The 15,237-nt window shown below is 50.2% G+C and overlaps 1 protein-coding gene across 5 annotated transcripts in view; it reads right to left on the bottom strand.

Annotated features, from left to right (window-relative positions):
- Positions 1 to 9,133: 9,133 nt before the first annotated feature.
- Positions 9,134 to 15,237, bottom strand: part of LOC123772272 (A disintegrin and metalloproteinase with thrombospondin motifs adt-1) — a 71,954-nt gene continuing 65,850 nt past the window's right edge. For 3 of the 5 annotated variants that reach the window (XM_069311086.1, XM_069311088.1, XM_069311085.1), the window contains exons 15-17: positions 14,185 to 14,302; positions 12,982 to 13,151; positions 9,135 to 11,385 (exon numbers count right to left, since the gene is read on the bottom strand). In XM_069311086.1, coding sequence (XP_069167187.1) covers positions 11,263 to 11,385; positions 12,982 to 13,151; positions 14,185 to 14,302 — 411 coding nt within the window. In that variant the 3' untranslated portion in view covers positions 9,135 to 11,262. Of the gene's footprint in view, positions 11,386 to 12,981; positions 13,152 to 14,184; positions 14,303 to 15,237 lie in introns of those variants that run through there. The other 2 variants (XM_069311090.1, XM_069311089.1) reach the window with 2 other exon arrangements.

The following is a 15,237-nucleotide window of genomic DNA, read 5'->3' as shown; positions in this document are numbered from 1 at the left end:
CGGTAGCGGCGAAAATCGCGATTTTTGCCCGCCAGCTGCGAAAATCGCATGGTTTTTGGCCGCTAGCGGCGAAAATCGCTCGGTTTTTGGCCGGTAGCGTCGAAAATCGCGCTATTTTTGGCCGGTAGCGGCCAAAATCCCGACTTTTGCCCGCCAGCTGCGAAAATCGCATGGTTTTTGGCCGCTAGCGGCAAAAATCGCGCTATTTTTGGCCGGTAGCGGTGAAAATCGCTTTTTTTGCCCGCCAGCTGCGAAAATCGCATGGTTTTTGGCCGCTAGCGGCGAAAATCGCGCGGTTTTTGGCCGGTAGTGGCGAAAATCGCGCGATTTTTGGCCGCTAGCGGCGAAATTCGCACGATTTTTGGCCGCTAGCGGCGAAATTTGAACGATTTTTGGCCGCTAGCGGCTTAAATCGCGCGATTTTTGGCCGGTAGCGGCTTAAATCGGGCGATTTTTGCCCGCTAGCAGTGAAAATCGCACGGTTTTGGCCGCTAGCGGCGAAAATAGCGCGGTTTTTGGCCGGTAGCGGCGAAAATCACGCGATTTTTGCCCGCCAGCTGCGAGAATCGCATGGTTTTTGGCCGCTAGCGGCGAAAATCGCGCGGTTTTTGGCCGGTAGTGGCGAAAATCGCGCTATTTTTTTGCCGGTAGCGGCGAAAATCGCGATTTTTGCCCGCCAGATGCGAAAATCGAATGTTTTTTGGCCGGTAGCGGCGAAAATCGCGCGGTTTTTGGCCTTTAGCGGCGAAAATCGCGCTATTTTTGGCCGGTAGCGGCGAATATCGCCATTTTTGCCCGCCAGCTGCGAAAATCGCATGTTTTTTGGCCGCTAGCGTCGAAAATAGCTCGGTTTTCGGCCATTAGCGGCAAAAATCGCCCGATTTTTGGCCGCTAGCGGCGAAAATCGCACGGGTTTTGGCCGCTAGCGGCGAAAATCGCGCTATTTTTGGCCGGTAGTGGCGAAAATCGCGATTTTTGGCCGCCAGCTCGAAAATCGCATGGTTTTTGGCCGCTAGCGGCGAAAATCGCGCGGTTTTTGGCCGGTAGCGGCGAAAATCGCGCTATTTTTGCCCGCCAGCTGCAAAAATCGCATAGTTTCTGGCCGGTAGCGGCGAAAATCGCGCGATTTTTGGCCGCTAGCGGCGAAATTCGCACGATTTTTGGCCGCTAGCGGCGAAATTTGAACGATTTTTGGCCGCTAGCGGCTTAAATCGCGCGATTTTTGGCCGGTAGCGGCTTAAATCGGGCGATTTTTGCCCGCTAGCTGTGAAAATCGCACGGTTTTGGCCGCTAGCGGCGAAAATCACGCGATTTTTGCCCGCCAGCTGCGAGAATCGCATGGTTTTTGGCCGCTAGCGGCGAAAATCGCGCGGTTTTTGGCCGGTAGCGGCGAAAATCGCGCTATTTTTGCCCGCCAGCTGCAAAAATCGCATAGTTTCTGGCCGGTAGCGGCGAAAATCGCGCGATTTTTGGCCGCTAGCGGCGAAATTCGCACGATTTTTGGCCGCTAGCGGCGAAATTTGAACGATTTTTGGCCGCTAGCGGCTTAAATCGCGCGATTTTTGGCCGGTAGCGGTGAAAATCGCTTTTTTTCCCTCCAGCTGCGAAAATCGCATGGTTTTTGGCCGCTAACGGCGAAAATCGCGCGGTTTTTGGCCGGTAGCGGCAAAAATCGCGCTATTTTTGGCCGGTAGCGGCGAAAATCGCGATTTTTGCCCGCCAGCTGCGAAAATCGCATGGTTTTTGGACGCTAGCGGCGAAAATCGCGCGGTTTTTGGCAGGTAGCGGCGAAAATCGCGCTATTTTTGGCCAGTATCGGCGAAAATCGCGCGGTTTTTGGCCGGTAGCGGCGAAAATCGCGCTATTATTTGCCGGTAGCGGCAAAAATCGCGATTTTTGCTCGCCAGCTGCGAAAATCGAATAGTTTTTGGCCGGTAGCGGCGAAAATCGCGCGGTTTTTGGCCGGTAGCGGCGAAAATCGCGCTATTTTTGGCCGGTAGCGGCGAAAATCGCGCTATTTTTATCCGGTAGCGGCGAAAATCGCGCAGTTTTTGGCCGGTAGCGGCGAAAATCGCGCGGTTTTTGGCCGGTAGCGGCGAAAATCGCGCTATTTTTGGCCGGTAGCGGCGAAAATCGCGATTTTTGCCCGCCAGCTGCGAAAATCGCATGGTTTTTGGCCGCTAGCGGCGAAAATCGCGCGGTTTTTGGCAGGTAGCGGCGAAAATCGCGCTATTTTTGGCCAGTATCGGCGAAAATCGCGCGGTTTTTGGCCGGTAGCGGCGAAAATCGCGCTATTATTTGCCGGTAGCGGCGAAAATCGCGATTTTTGCTCGCCAGCTGCGAAAATCGAATAGTTTTTGGCCGGTAGCGGCGAAAATCGCGCGGTTTTTGGCCAGTAGCGGCGAAAATCGCGCTATTTTTGGCCGGTAGCGGCGAAAATCGCGCTATTTTTATCCGGTAGCGGCGAAAATCGCGCAGTTTTTGGCCGGTAGCGGCGAAAATCGCGCGGTTTTTGGCCGGTAGCGGCGAAAATCGCGCTATTTTTGGCCGGTAGCGGCGAAAATCGCGATTTTTGCCCGCCAGCTGCGAAAATCGCATGGTTTTTGGCCGCTAGCGGCGAAAATCGCGCAGTTTTTGGCCGGTAGCGGCGAAAATCGTGCTATTTTTGGCCGGTAGCGGCAAAAATCGCGATTTTTGCCCGCCAGCTGCGAAAATCGCATGGTTTTTGGCCGCTAGCGGCGAAAATCGCATGTTTTTTGGCCGGTAGCGGCGAAAATCGCGCTATTTTTGGCTGGTAGCGGCGAAAATCGCGCAGTTTTTGCCCGGTAGCGGCGAAAATCGCGCTATTTTTAGCAGGTAGCGGCGAAAATCGCGATTTTTGCCCGCCAGCTGCGAAAATCGCACGGTTTTTGGCCGCTGGCGGCGAAAATCGCGTGGTTTTTGGCCGGTAGCGGCGAAAATCGCGCTATTTTTGGCCGGTAGCGGCAAAAATCGCGATTTTTGCCCGCCAGCTGCGAAAATCGCATGGTTTTTGGCCGCTAGCGGCGAAAATCGCGCGGTTTTTGGCCGGTAGCGGCGAAAATTGCGCTATTTTTGGCCGGTAGCGGCGAAAATCGCGATTTTTGCCCGCCAGCTGCGAAAATCGCATGGTTTTTGGCCGCTAGCGGCGAAAATCGCTCGGTTTTTGGCCGGTAGCGTCGAAAATCGCGCTATTTTTGGCCGGTAGCGGCCAAAATCCCGACTTTTGCCCGCCAGCTGCGAAAGTCGCATGGTTTTTGGCCGCTAGCGGCAAAAATCGCGCTATTTTTGGCCGGTAGCGGTGAAAATCGCTTTTTTTGCCCGCCAGCTGCGAAAATCGCATGGTTTTTGGCCGCTAGCGGCGAAAATCGCGCGGTTTTTGGCCGGTAGTGGCGAAAATCGCGCGATTTTTGGCCGCTAGCGGCGAAATTTGCACGATTTTTGGCCGCTAGCGGCGAAATTTGAACGATTTTTGGCCGCTAGCGGCTTAAATCGCGCGATTTTTGGCCGGTAGCGGCTTAAATCGGGCGATTTTTGCCCGCTAGCTGTGAAAATCGCACGGTTTTGGCCGCTAGCGGCGAAAATAGCGCGGTTTTTGGCCGGTAGCGGCGAAAATCACGCGATTTTTTCCCGCCAGCTGCGAGAATCGCATGGTTTTTGGCCGCTAGCGGCGAAAATCGCGCGGTTTTTGGCCGGTAGTGGCGAAAATCGCGCTATTTTTTTGCCGGTAGCGGCGAAAATCGCGATTTTTGCCCGCCAGATGCGAAAATCGAATGTTTTTTGGCCGGTAGCGGCGAAAATCGCGCGGTTTTTGGCCTTTAGCGGCGAAAATCGCGCTATTTTTGGCCGGTAGCGGCGAATATCGCCATTTTTGCCCGCCAGCTGCGAAAATCGCATGTTTTTTGGCCGCTAGCGTCGAAAATAGCTCGGTTTTCGGCCATTAGCGGCAAAAATCGCCCGATTTTTGGCCGCTAGCGGCGAAAATCGCACGGGTTTTGGCCGCTAGCGGCGAAAATCGCGCTATTTTTGGCCGGTAGTGGCGAAAATCGCGATTTTTGGCCGCCAGCTCGAAAATCGCATGGTTTTTGGCCGCTAGCGGCTTAAATCGCGCGATTTTTGGCCGGTAGCGGCTTAAATCGGGCGATTTTTGCCCGCTAGCTGTGAAAATCGCACGGTTTTGGCCGCTAGCGGCGAAAATCACGCGATTTTTGCCCGCCAGCTGCGAGAATCGCATGGTTTTTGGCCGCTAGCGGCGAAAATCGCGCGGTTTTTGGCAGGTAGCGGCGAAAATCGCGCTATTTTTTCCCGTCAGCTGCAAAAATCGCATAGTTTCTGGCCGCTAGCGGCGAAAATCGCGCGATTTTTGGCCGCTAGCGGCGAAATTCGCACGATTTTTGGCCGCTAGCGGCGAAATTTGCACGATTTTTGGCCGCTAACGGCGAAAATCGCCCCATTTTTGGCCGCTAGCGGCAAAAATAGCCCCTTTTTTGGCCGCTAGTGGCGAAAATCGCGCGATTTTGGGCAGGTAGCGGCGAAATTCGCGCGATTTTTGCCCGCCAGCTGCAAAAATCGTATGGTTTCTGGCCGCTAGCGTCGAAAATAGCGCGGTTTTTGGCCGTTAGCGGCAAAAATCGCCCGATTTTTGGCCGCTAGAGGCGAAAATCGCACGGTTTTTGGTCGCTAGCGGCGAAAATCGCGCTATTTTTGGCCGGTAGCGGCGAAAATCGCAATTTTTGCCCGCCAGCTGCGAAAATCACATGGTTTTTGGCCGCTAGCGGCGAAAATCGCGTTGTTTTTGGCCGGTAGCGGCGAAAATCGCGCTATTTTTGCTTGCCAGCTGCAAAAATTGCATAGTTACTGGCCGCTAGTGGCGAAAATCGCGCGATTTTTGGCCGCTAGCGGCGAAATTCGCACGATTTTTGGCTGCTAGTCGCGAAATTTGCACGATTTTTGGCCGCTAGCGGCGAAAATAGCCCTTTTTTTGGCCGCTAGCGGCGAAAATCGCGCGATTTTTGGCAGGTAGCGGCGACATTCGCGCGATTTTTGCCCGCCAGCTGCAAAAATCGCATGGTTTCTGGCCGCTAGCGTCGAAAATAGCACGGTTTTCGGCCGTTAGCGGCAAAATTCGCCCGATTTTTGGCCGCTAGCGGCGAAAATCGCACGGTTTTTGGCCGCTAGCGGCGAAAATCGCGCTATTTTTGGCCGGTAGCGGCGAAAATCGCGATTTTTGCCCGCCAGCTGCGAAAATCGCATAGTTTTTGGCCGCTAGCGGCGAAAATCGCGCGGTTTTTGGCCGCTTGCGGCGAAAATCGCGCTATTTTTGGCCGGTAGCGGCGAAAATCGCGATTTTTGCCCGCCAGCTGCAGAAATCGCATGGTTTTTGGCCGCTAGCGGCAAAAATCGCGCGGTTTTTGGCTGGTAGCGGCGAAAATCGCGCTATTTTTGCTCGCCAGCTGCAAAAATCGCATAGTTTCTGACCGCTAGCGGCGAAAATCGCGCGATTTTTGGCCGCTAGCGGCGAAAATAGCCCCTTTTTTGGCCGCTAGCGGCGAAAATCGCGCGATTTTTGGCCGGTAGCGGCCTAAATCGCGCGATTTTTGCCCGCCAGCTGTTAAAATCGCACGGTTTTTGGCCGCTAGCTGCGAAAATCACGCGGTTTTTGGCAGGTAGCGGCAAAAATCGCCCGATTTTTGGCCTCTAGCGGCGAAAATCGCACGGTTTTTAGCTGCTAGCGGCGAAAATCGCGCTATTTTTGGCCGTTAGCGGCGAAAATTGCGATTTTTGCCCGCCAGCTGCGAAAATCGCATGTTTTTTGGCCGCTAGCGGCGAAAATCGCGCGGTTTTTGGCCGGTAGCGGCAAAAATCGCGCTATTTTTGCCCGCCAGCTGCAAAAATCGCATAGTTTCTGACCGCTAGCGGCGAAAATCGCGCGATTTTTGGCCGCTAGCGGCGAAATTCGCACGATTTTTGGCCGCTAGCGGCGAAATTTCCACGATTTTTGGCCGCTAGCGTTGAAAATGGCCCCATTTTTGGCCGCTAGCGGCGAAAATAGCCCCTTTTTTGGCCGCTAGCGGCGAAAATCGGTCGATTTTTGGCAGGTAGCGGCGAAATTCGCGCGATTTTTGCCCGCCAGCGGCAAAAATCGCATGGTTTCTGGCCGCTAGCGTCGAAAATAGCGCGGTTTTCGGCCATTAGCGGCAAAAATCGCCCGATTTTTGGCCGCTAGCGGCGAAAATCGCACGGTTTTTGGGGTCCTACTTCCCTCTACACACACTGTTAGGGGTCCTACCGCCCTCTACACAACCTGTTAGGGGTCCTTCTGCCCTCTGTTCGCACTGTTAGGGGTCGTGCTGCCCTCTGCAAACACTGTTAGGGGTCCTCCAGCCCTCTACACACACTGTTAGGGGTCCTGCTGCCCTCTACGCACACTGTTATGGGGTCCTACTGCCCTCTACACACACACTGTTAGGGGTCCTACTTCCCTCTACACCCACTGTTAGGGATCCTACTGCCCTCTACACACACTATTAGGGGTCCTACTGCCCTCTACACACACTGTTAGGGGTCCTGCTGCCCTCTACACACACTGTTAGGGGTCCTGCTGCCCTCTACACACACTGTTAGGGGTCCTGGTGCCCTCTACACACACTGTTAGGGATCCTACTGCCCTCTACACACACTGTTAGGGGTCCTGGTGCCCTCTACACACACTGTTAGGGATCCTGCTGCCCTCTACACACACTGTTAGGGGTCCTGCTGTCTTCTTTTCACTCTGCTAGGGGTCCTGGTGCCCTCTACACACACTGTTAGGGGTCCTGCTGCCCTCTACACACACTGTTAAGGATCCTACTGCCCTCTACACACACTGTTAGGGGTCCTGCTGTCCTCTACACACACTGTTAGGGGTCCTGCTGCCCTCTACACACACTGTTAAGGATCCTACTGCCCTCTACACACACTGTTAGGGGTCCTGCTGCCCTCTACACACACTGTTAAGGATCCTACTGCCCTCTACACACACTGTTAGGGGTCCTGCTGTCTTCTTTTCACACTGCTAGGGGTCCCGCTGCCCTCTAAACACACTGTTATCGGGCATTCTGTTCTGTCACGTGTAAAACCTATCTCAATTTACTATCCCTGGTACAGTGGTACTTCCCACTGTACAGCACCACTCTACCCCAGGTACAGTGGAAGAGTATGCGACTGTCAATGCCATGGTCGAGGGTTCGCGCCAATGTGCGGATTTTCTCTTTTTAACTAACAGTAAATTTACATCTACAGTATTATCGCCGGTAGTTCAGTATCATCCACGACCTCAGAAACGCATATATCCGAATGTATCTACATGATCATAACTCTTTATAGAATCCTAACATGCCCCTAACCCATTCCGACCCTAACCCATCCCGACCCTAACTCATCACGACCCTAACCCATCACGACCCTAACCCATCCCGACCCTAACCCGCCCTTGAGGTTATCTTGGTTATCTTGAGATGATTTCGGGGCTTTTTAGTGTCCCCGCGGCCCGGTCCTAGACCAGGCCTCCACCCCCAGGAAGCAGCCCGTGACAGCTGACTAACTCCCAGGTACCTATTTACTGCTAGGTAACAGGGGCATTCAGGGTGAAAGAAACTTTGCCCATTTGTTTCTGCCTCGTGCAGGAATCGAACCCGCGCCACAGAATTACGAGTCCTGCGCGCTATCCACCAGGCTACGAGGCCCCTCCACTACCCTAACAAAAGTAAGAGATCAGTCGTCTTGTTTTCAATGTGGTGTGCACGAAGTGAGTGACGACACTGTGACGTCATAACGTCTATTTAAGTGACGTCATAGTGTTCGTGACGTCATAGTGTTCGTGACGGTACGGGTCGTAGATCCTCCTGGAATAAACAGCCGCCTGACCTCCGTTTTCTCTCGTCATACCACATTACTCAGATGGGAAACTTTACCAATTAATCTGTAGCTGTAATTGCCTACTCAACATTTCTTATATATAGTAAAAAACAGATGTATGGTGCACCTACGAATATTCTATCTTACAATATCTCTAATGCATGTATACCATAAATATATGATTATTGTTATTATAAAACCTTTAGGTAAATTTGTCATAGAAAACGAAGTTTCAGTAAGTTGAAGGGTCACACTTATATAATTTTCCTGAGTAACAGACGTGACCCAAGATTATTATATTTCAAAGGTATAATAGCAGGATCTCCAAAAACAATTTCCTTTCAAAATAAATGTTGCACATGTAATTTAAATCTATAGCCTTGTTAATTTTATTTTGTTACTTGCATATACACAGAGGAATAGTCAACACATTATATTATATTATATTATATTATATTATATTTATTATATATATATATATATATATATATATATATATATATATATATATATATATATATATATATATATTATATATATATATATATATATATTTATTGCACAACTATATTCTACCCACCTCAAGACTCCGCTCCAATATAGAAGCATCAAGAAATATGGACCAATAGGCTTTCTACAAACACTTCTATTCAATACCCATTGTTTGTGTTCTGTCTTGTGTTGATACTTTTAATACCCTATTAATATCCCCTCTTGTTCTGTCTTGTGTTAATGCCACATCACCCCTCCCACCTCACTCAAATATTATATATATATATATATATATATATATATATATATATATATATATATATATATATATATATATATATATATATATATATATATATATATATATATATATATATATCACACACATATATACATACATACATACATAAAAAAGAATATTTTAAATCTCTGTGGCCATAAACTGAGAGTTTACCATAGCTATTGTGTTGACCCTTCAGAGGTCATTAGACCTCATAAGCCCAACATCAACCAATTTTTTATAGGAATTTTAACCAGTGATTCTTTTTAAACTTCTAGTGACATTACTCAATCACGAAAGAAATATTTTGAATATTAATAAATGACAATGAAAATTATTACAATCATAAAAACAATAATAATAATAATAATATAGTTATCTTTAACCGCTTTCCCACTCATGGGATGCGGGAGGCATCAATCAAGAGAAATACAAATTTTAGTAAAAATTAAATTTATTACATTCAAGTCAATACAAATAATCCAACAGAAAACAGGAAAATGGGAACGTCATTCCGACTAACCATAACGAGGGGAACTAGGATAAAAAAATAATAATCAGCCTACGTACAAGTAATCAATTCAACTTAAATATCAATGACACAATTATCAGGATAGAAACCTCTGCCCCTCATGACCTCGTGTGGGGCCAAGTGTGGATTATTTACCTACCCTTACCCCCCCCCCTCCCACCTTGGGTCAGCTGTTAATTGTTCCAAGGGTCAGCTGTCGATTATCTCACTTCCCTTTGTCAGCTGTTGTCACAACCAGAGGAGAGGTGTGTGGTGTTTACAACCTGTCTTTGTATAAGAAAATAATTGTCGGTGTTTTTGTTTTAAACGAGGGGAAGGGGGGGATTTAAGCTTGTTTTGCTTATTTTTTTATACCAGGATCATTAACTTGTGTGATGGTGAACGCTAAATATTTTTGCCTTCTTGTTTTTGCTGTTCGTCTTCTTTATCTTCTTCATCCCCTTCTGTACTTGTTCTTGTTGTCTTTGCCTTATGAATCAAGCTTTGCTTTTGTAGGTGTAAAGATTGTGTGCTGAAGGGGGGGGGGGGGAGGCAGGTACAGGAAGGGGGAGAGGCAGGTACAGGAAGGGGGAGAGGCAGGTACAGGAAGGGGGAGAGGCAGGTACAGGAAGGGGGAGAGGCAGGTACAGGAAGGGGGAGAGGCAGGTACAGGAAGGGGGAGAGGCAGGTACAGGAAGGGGGAGAGGCAGGTACAGGAAGGGGGAGAGGCAGGTACAGGAAGGGGGAGAGGCAGGTACAGGAAGGGGGAGAGGCAGGTACAGGAAGGGGGGGAGGCAGGTACAGGAAGGGGGGGAGGCAGGTACAGGAAGGGGGAGAGGCAGGTACAGGAAGGGGGAGAGGCAGGTACAGGAAGGGGGAGAGGCAGGTACAGGAAGGGGGAGAGGCAGGTACAGGAAGGGGGAGAGGCAGGTACAGGAAGGGGGAGAGGCAGGTACAGGAAGGGGGAGAGGCAGGTACAGGAAGGGGGAGAGGCAGGTACAGGAAGGGGGAGAGGCAGGTACAGGAAGGGGGAGAGGCAGGTACAGGAAGGGGGAGAGGCAGGTACAGGAAAGGGGAAGTAGGTAAGGTGAGGGAGGGAAGAAGGTTAAGTGAGAAGGAAATAGGGAAGGTAGACGATTTAATTAATAGGTAAAGAGAAAGGGAGGCGATGAAGTAGGCAAGTATAGAGGAAGAAGGGTGGGGTAGGTAACGTTAGGGAAGGGGGACGTGGGTAAGTAGAGCGAATAGGGAGGTAGATAAAGTGAAGAAATAGAGAATGGGAGCACAGTGACTGAAGACAAAGAGAGGACGACGCATAAAAAAGAAAACAGAGAAACAAGCTTAGAAGAGAGAGATAGAGAATGTAATATATGGAAAACAGGAAGGAAAGCACGATAGGAGAAGGATAACCCAAAGTAGAAGAAAAAGAGAGAGATAAGACACGAACAAAAGGAGGACAAGACAAGGACACACGGAAAAATAAACAATAACAAATGACAAACGGGAAAGATTCAATTACGAAAGAAAGTGTCGCAAACCCAGAGGAATAGAAGGAACGGGAGTGGAACGACCAGGAGGGAAGGATGATAACCAAGGGTGATTAGATGAGGAAAGGACAGTAACTCAAGAGCCTGGAGGGGCAAGTTAAAGATATCAGGACCATAAGGTCGAGATAACAGGAAGATTAAGGCAGAGCCAAACAAAAATGGACGTAAGGGGTAAGCTGTGGAAGGGGAAACTATAGCATTATATAACCTCTTTGGAAGGAACACCAGGGGACTTTTTTGGGTAAGAAAGGGAGATTAGGGCAGGTAGGAAGGGAAAAATAGGGATATATATAGGTAAGAAGGGAGAGGAACCTTGAAAAAAATGAAGCAGAAAGATAAGGAGAACAGTAGGAAACCTGGATGCAAGGGACCTCCGGTAAGGAGTAGAGGTTGTCGACGTCGATCGGGTGACAAGTGGGGGGCCTTCAGGAGAAGAGGTTGTCGATGTCGATCGGGTGACAAGGAGCCCTCAGGAGTAGAAGTTGTCGACGTCGATCGGGTGACAAGTGGGGGGGCCTTCAGGAGTAGAGGTTGTCGACGTCGATGGGCAGGTAGTCGAGGGAAGGCTCCGGCTCCAGGAGCCCCGGCTCCAGCGGCAAGGCGTCACTGCTCCCGGCGGTTCGAGCCTGCATCACCTCCAGCTGCAAGGGGAGACTTGCGAGGTTATAGAACAGAGGAAGAGCTGGTCCATATGTGTATATGGACCAGCACACACACGCACGCGCACACACACACACACACACACACACACATACACACACACACACTTTGTTGATTGACGGTTGAGAGGCGGGACCAAAGAGCCAGAGCTCAACCCCCGCAAACACAACTAGGTGAGTACACACACACACACACACACACACACACACACACACACACACACACACACACACACACACACACAAATATTTGCACTGCAGGCCCAATTAGCAAAGTCATATATACACACATACGCGCGCGCGTGCATATAACTTATTTCCTCAGATCAAACACAAACAAAGTAAGGTAAGGTAATTAACAGGAGAAAGCGTTAAGCATTACGCCTATATACAACACTTGCACAAACAAGGAACAAACAAGGAAACGTCACCAACACACTCGAACCTGTTGTATGTATGATCAGGAATGTACGCAGTGACATTTTAAAAGTACATTACATCACGTACATAAGAACAATTGTTGAGTATGCAGCACCAACTTGGAACCCTAGCGTCTTCAAGCACATTAATAGCGTTCAAAAGCTTACCACAAGTCTAGCACACAAGGTGAAAGACGTGAACTACAAATATATATTAAAACTGAACTTCACGCCAGTGGAGGAGAAACGAATCAGAGGAAACATGATCACTTCATACGAAGTACTAAGGGGCGTGGCTAATGCAATGATGAAATTTAATGACCTAAGGGGTTAAAGGAGGCAGGTTGGTGCTGTGTACATGGACTCAAAAACCCATTTGTGCAAAGGTTAATAGGCAAGACCCTTTAGCTAAAGCTGAAGCTTCCGACAGCTGCTTCACAGTAAACCCCGGACACACACTAGACCCCCGGACACACACTAGACCCCCGGACACACACTAGACCCCCGGACACAAACCTTGGACACACACACACACACACACACACACACACACACTAAACCCTCGGACACACGCACACACACACTAAACCCCCCGGACACACACACACACACACACACACTAAACCCCCGGACACACACACACACACTAAACCCGCCGGACACACACACACACACTAAATCCCCGGACACACACACACACACACTAACCCCCGGACACACACACACACTAACCCCCGGACACACTAATCCCCGGACACACACACACACACACTAACCCCCGGACACACTAACCCCCGGACACACACACACTAACCCCCCGGACACACACACACACTAACCCCCGGACACACTAACCCCCGGACACACTAACCCCTGGACACACTAACCCCCGGACACACTAACCCCCGGACACACACACACTAACCCCCCGGACACACACACACTAACCCCCCGGACACACACACACTAACCCCCCGGACACACTAATCCCCGGACACACACACACACACACTAACCCCCGGACACACACACACACTAACCCCCGGACACACTAACCCCCGGACACACACACACTAACCCCCGGACACACACACACTAACCCCCGGACACACACACACTAACCCCCCGGACACACACACTAACCCCCGGACACACTAACCTTAGACATACAGTGACGATTGAAGCAGACGAACTGGCCAGAGTTGCAGGGAGTGCCATCGGGCAGGTGGGTGGCGATGTGGGGCAGGTCCCTGAACTCGTACCTCGGGGTCCAGAAGCTGGTGCTGTTCTTCCTCTGACAGTAGAGGGCACACGCCTGCCACTCCAAGTCTGAGGGGACAAGGAGGGGTCACTTGCACAGGTCCTGCCCGGGAAGGGGAGGAGGAAGGGGGAGAGGGGTCTGTACATAGATATTCTCCGGGCAGAGAGGGGAACACGGGTAGTAAGGGGAAGCGAGCAAGGGGAGTTGAATATGAAATTTCTATTACGATTGTTTCTCTTAATTTTTTTTCCCTCTTCCAGTCCTTCTTCATTAATTTTCCTTCCCCCTTTCTCTCTCCCCATTCCTTCCCATTCCAGTTATAATGGTATATGTAAGTTATAGTAGGGAGAGACAGGAAATATTGAGACAGGTTAAATAGACAGGAGGAAGTGATACGTTTCCTGTTTCCTGGTTATTTACAACCAGTTACTTGTGCATAACTACCTCTGGCAACACTGCCTGTCATCAACCCTTGACAACCCCAGGCAACCCCAAGGTGTGACCTGGCCCCAAGGTGTGACCTGGCCCCAAGGTGTGACCTGGCCACAAGGTGTGACCTGGCCCCCCAAGGTGTGACCTGGCCCCCCCAAGGTGCGACCTGGCCCCCAAAGTGTGACCTGGCCCCCTTAAGGTGTGACCTGGCCCCCCATGGTGTGACCTGGCCCCCCATGGTGTGACCTGGCCCCCCAAGGTGTGACCTGGCCCCCCAAGGTGCGACCTGGCCCCCCAACGTGCGACCTGGCCCCCCCCCCCAAGGTGCGACCTGGCCCACCAAGGTGTGACCTGGCCCCCCCAAGGTGTGACCTGGCCCCCCAAGGTGCGACCTGGCCCCCCAAGGTGTGACCTGGCCCCCCCAAGGTGTGACCTGGCCCCCCCAAGGTGTGACCTGCCCCCCCAAGGTGTGACCTGCCCCCCCCAAGGTGTGACCTGGCCCCCCAAGGTGTGACCTGGCCCCCCCAAGGTGTGACCTGGCCCCCCCAAGGTGCGACCTGGCCCCCCCAAGGTGCGACCTGGCCCCCCCCCCCCCAAGGTGTGACCTGGCCCCCCCCCAAGGTGCGACCTGGCCCCAAGGTGTGACCTGGCCCCAAGGTGTGACCTCACCTGCGCTGTAGTTGAGTTGGCGACCCACTCCGTCAATGTCCGGCTTGACCTTAGAGATGACTTGACACAGTTCGCTGGCCAGCTGGTTGACGGTCTTCCTGGGGGTCACACCACACACCTGTAAGAGAAAGGTCAAAGGTCAGGTCATAAGGCAGCCACCTTGTCCGAGTAAAACTAGGAATAGTCAAAGGTCAAACATATATTGTGATTATTGAACCGATAAAGTTCAAATTTATATAATATACCAGCAGTACCCTGGCCACGCGTTGCTGTGGCTCAGCAACGCACACAGCAACCTTCCCTGTCCCCCAGCCCTCCCCACCATTCCCTACTCCACCGTCCCCTCTTCCTTCCCATCATGCCCCACTCCCCTGTCCCTTTGTCCTCCCCACCATTCTCCATTCCCCCATCCCCTCGTCCCCACCATCCCAAACTCCCCCATCCCCTCGTCATACCCCACTATTTCCCCTCTCTCGTCCGATGCCTTCACAAATGGTCTGATGTTCCCATCAGAAAATTGGGAACATCAAGTGATCTGATGTTCCCATCACTGAAATATAAGAAAAACAGTTAAAAAATTAAATGAAAATATGAAAAAATACAAAAATAAACTATACTCACGAAATAAACGGTATGGTAAACAATATAGCTCAATTGCAATGCAATTCACATAAAATAAATAAATCAAAATGAAAATAAATCAAAATCTATGAAAATTCAATTTATCAGTGCTATCAGAAACATTGAAATGGAATTTTAACATATTTAGTATAGCATGTGTGTTGCTCTTACATGCAATAGATGGCGCTGTTTTTCAAGAAAACCAGTTTTACCTGTCACAGGTGTGACATCTATACTTACGATATGAACGGTATGGAAACAACACAGCTCAATTCCAACACAATGTCACACAAAATAATTCAATAAAAAATAAAGTAAATCGAAATCTATAAAAATAAAATTTATCAATGCAATCGGAAACATTGAAATGGAATTCGTGACATATTTAGTATAGCATACATATTGCTATTATGTGCAACAGATGGCGCTGTT

The sequence above is a fragment of the Procambarus clarkii genome, chromosome 69 (assembly GCF_040958095.1).
Source record: "Procambarus clarkii isolate CNS0578487 chromosome 69, FALCON_Pclarkii_2.0, whole genome shotgun sequence".
Taxonomy (NCBI): Eukaryota; Metazoa; Arthropoda; class Malacostraca; order Decapoda; family Cambaridae; genus Procambarus; species Procambarus clarkii.
This window is presented reverse-complemented; position numbering and strand designations above follow the sequence as displayed.